Genomic DNA, 2,922 nt, shown 5'->3' on the forward strand with positions numbered 1-2,922 from the left:
TATTCTACAAGCCCCCCCCCCACCTTCCCCTTCCAGAACCGCCGCCTACCCCCTAACCTCGGCAGCGGCAACGGTTCATCGGTTCGGAACGTCTGGTGGTTCGGCGGTTCTCTTCCTTCTGTGCTTATCCCTCTGGCGCCTTTCTCATGCATAGCGGGCGCGCGGTTCTGTATGCTAATGCCGCCTATTTTTAGTCGTGTCTCGGGAAGCTACGGTCGCTGCGTCGTCGCCGGCTGGCAACGGGCGCTGGGAGCTATGACTCTTGCTATTGGGAGGCTCCTGTGCGGGGACTTCCGCGCTGGGCGAAGGGAGGCGTAACGGCGGTGTCCGGATTATGGCCGGGTGTATCACTGCAGACTTCGCATGTTAATCTTTTTCAGCATTCGTTGATATTTATTTTGTATTGATTTGTTTTATATATCTTTATTGTTATTACCATTTATCATTTTTTTATTAACGACATTTGGAGTTTTGGGTTAATGTATCTCCTTTGAAACTAACGTTATTTGATTTTTTTAGGATATAAGATAGATACGTAGACATATGCATGTTGACTGGATTTGGAACACTTTATTAGGAGTTGAAAATCCATTCACTATACCTGTTTCTTGTTCGCAAGAAAATAAAAACAAGATAGATTTGGACTGGGAATCCCAATTATAACATTCCTTTCTTTTAAGTATTAAAATACAAGAAGAAAAAAAATCACCGGGAATTGAAAATCCAGTCATTTTGCTCTCTTCTTGTGGTTTTGAAAGACAAAAAATAGATTTGGAGTTGAGTAACAGCTAGCAATGAGAAAAAAAGAGATCAGGCATTGAAAACTCAGATCTGCTTTCTTCCTAGCAAAGTGAGGGATTAGAAGCTGAAAACCCAAGCATATTTCTCATTAGCTCAAAGTCTTAGAATTGGAAACAGTTTTCTTAATGGCACAAACATAGACAAAAGAGACTTAAGAATTGAAAACGCAGTCACAACAGAGCGTTTTTGTTAGCATAACCTCGACCCAAAAAAGTAAATAAATGATAATGATATAACTACAGCAGCTACAGCTAATATTGCATAATCAAAAGAAGCCTGAAAAAGCATATGGCGAGGAAATAAGACAAACAAATAAAAAGGAGGAAAAATACAAACATAATAGAAAAATAATGATATATACCTAAACCAGTAAAAAATGTGAAACTCCACCTGTCAAAAATAACTGAAATAGTCATAAATCTAAAACCAAACCATTCAAAGATATAAAACGGTTAAGAATGTATACACTGGTAAAAATATAAAACCAAACAATTCTAGATGTAGAGCCAAACGAGTCAATATATATCCAAAATAGTCAAAGATAAATAAACCGGCCCAAGAATGTCAGAAATATCAAACCAAACCAATGAAGACATATAGCCCAACCAGTCAAGATAAATAAACATACAGGTTAAAATATATAGCCAAACCGGTCAAAATATGTTGCCAAACCAGTCAAGGTATAAAACTAGACGTCAGAAATATATATCAAAACCAGTCAAAATATAAATCAAAAGAGTAAAAAATATATAACCAAACCAGTCAAGATACATAAACCAGTCAAAATATAAATCCAAATGAGTCACAAATATATAAACAAGCCAATCAAGATATATAAACCAGTCAGAACAACAAAGCACTGACCCCCACGTAACGCCCTCGGCCTTGTGTCGCCCGCAGCTCAAGCTATGGTTCGAGCCGGCCAACCAGCAGCTCGTGGTGACCATCGTCAGCGCCGTGGACCTTCCTCCCAGACCCACGGGCCACCCCAGGAACCCCTACGCCAAGATGTTTCTTCTTCCGGACAGAAGGTGAGTCGCGGTGATGCTGGCGTATGCGAGGACGGTCGGTGGGTTAGGCGATGGTGTCGGCGAGTGCGGGATGGTGAGGACTGTTGGTGGGTTAGATGGTGGTGTTGGTCAGTACGGTTGGTGAGTTAATCGTGTTAGTAATGTTGGTAGGTTAGGCGATGAGATTGGAGTTGGAGAGGACAGTTGGTGGTTCACTTGATGTTGGTGTTTATGATATTGATGGCGATAGGTTAGACTGGTGAATCACCAGAAGACGCTAACGTTGATGAGTACTATTGATGAGTCAGTTGATGATGTTGACGAGTCAGTTGGATGGTACGTTTAGTAACTCACTTGGGGGTTGTTAGTGGAAGGTGAACGGATAAATCTGAGGCACTGTTGGGCAGATAGTAGAGCAAATGAGCAGTGAATACGGAGGGGGTAGCGAGGTAGACATTGTGGTGTGATGATACATTTTGTGAGTCACTGGTCGCTGAGGAGAAGAGTGATGGGTAAGTTTGATGAGTCAAGTTTGGTAGCGAATAGAGGGAGAGAAGTGGTAAATACGTTAGGTGAGTCACTCATGGGTAATCGGTGGCGAGGAGGAGGGATGAATATGGTTAATGACTCACTATTCCGCGATGAGTGCGTGTGATGAGTGGCCTGTGAGTAACTTGGAAAAGAGGAAGCATGAGGGAGGACTGCGGGGTAGGGGCGTCAAATCTTAATGGGAACGAGTGGCTGTAATCTGATCTTGGAGTTTAGTCATTGATTGGTTCTAATTCGTTCGAAAGAGTCCTCTGTGTTTCTTTCTCTCTCGCTTTCTTCTTTTTTACTGTGTATCTTTTGGCACCATAGAATTTTTAAAAAGTGTGAGTGTGAATGTAAGTAGATTCCGATAGTGTTGTATTTTTAAAGGTTCTGAACATGTGTATTTTGTATAAGGGTTGTCTAATTTAAACTTATATGGGGCATAACAGTTGCATTTCAATTCATGCAGATAAGACTCACCAAAGTTGGCCAGAGAAACCATGATAAAGCGTCATGCAAGGACAAATGAACTGAAACAATGACACTTGAACTGACACATGAATTGAAAGACACATAAAAT

General features: G+C 41.3%; 1 protein-coding gene across 1 annotated transcript in view; it reads left to right on the top strand.

Moving 5' to 3' along the window:
* LOC119593543 (regulating synaptic membrane exocytosis protein 2-like) overlaps nt 1-2,922 on the top strand; it is a 46,874-nt gene that overhangs the window by 746 nt on the left and 43,206 nt on the right. Inside the window, exon 2 of the mRNA XM_037942505.1 lies at nt 1,702-1,832. Within this exon, the coding sequence (XP_037798433.1) occupies nt 1,702-1,832 (131 nt within the window). The remainder of the gene's footprint in view (nt 1-1,701; nt 1,833-2,922) is intronic.

Source organism: Penaeus monodon, chromosome 32 (genome assembly GCF_015228065.2).
Source record: "Penaeus monodon isolate SGIC_2016 chromosome 32, NSTDA_Pmon_1, whole genome shotgun sequence".
NCBI lineage: Eukaryota > Metazoa > Arthropoda > Malacostraca > Decapoda > Penaeidae > Penaeus > Penaeus monodon.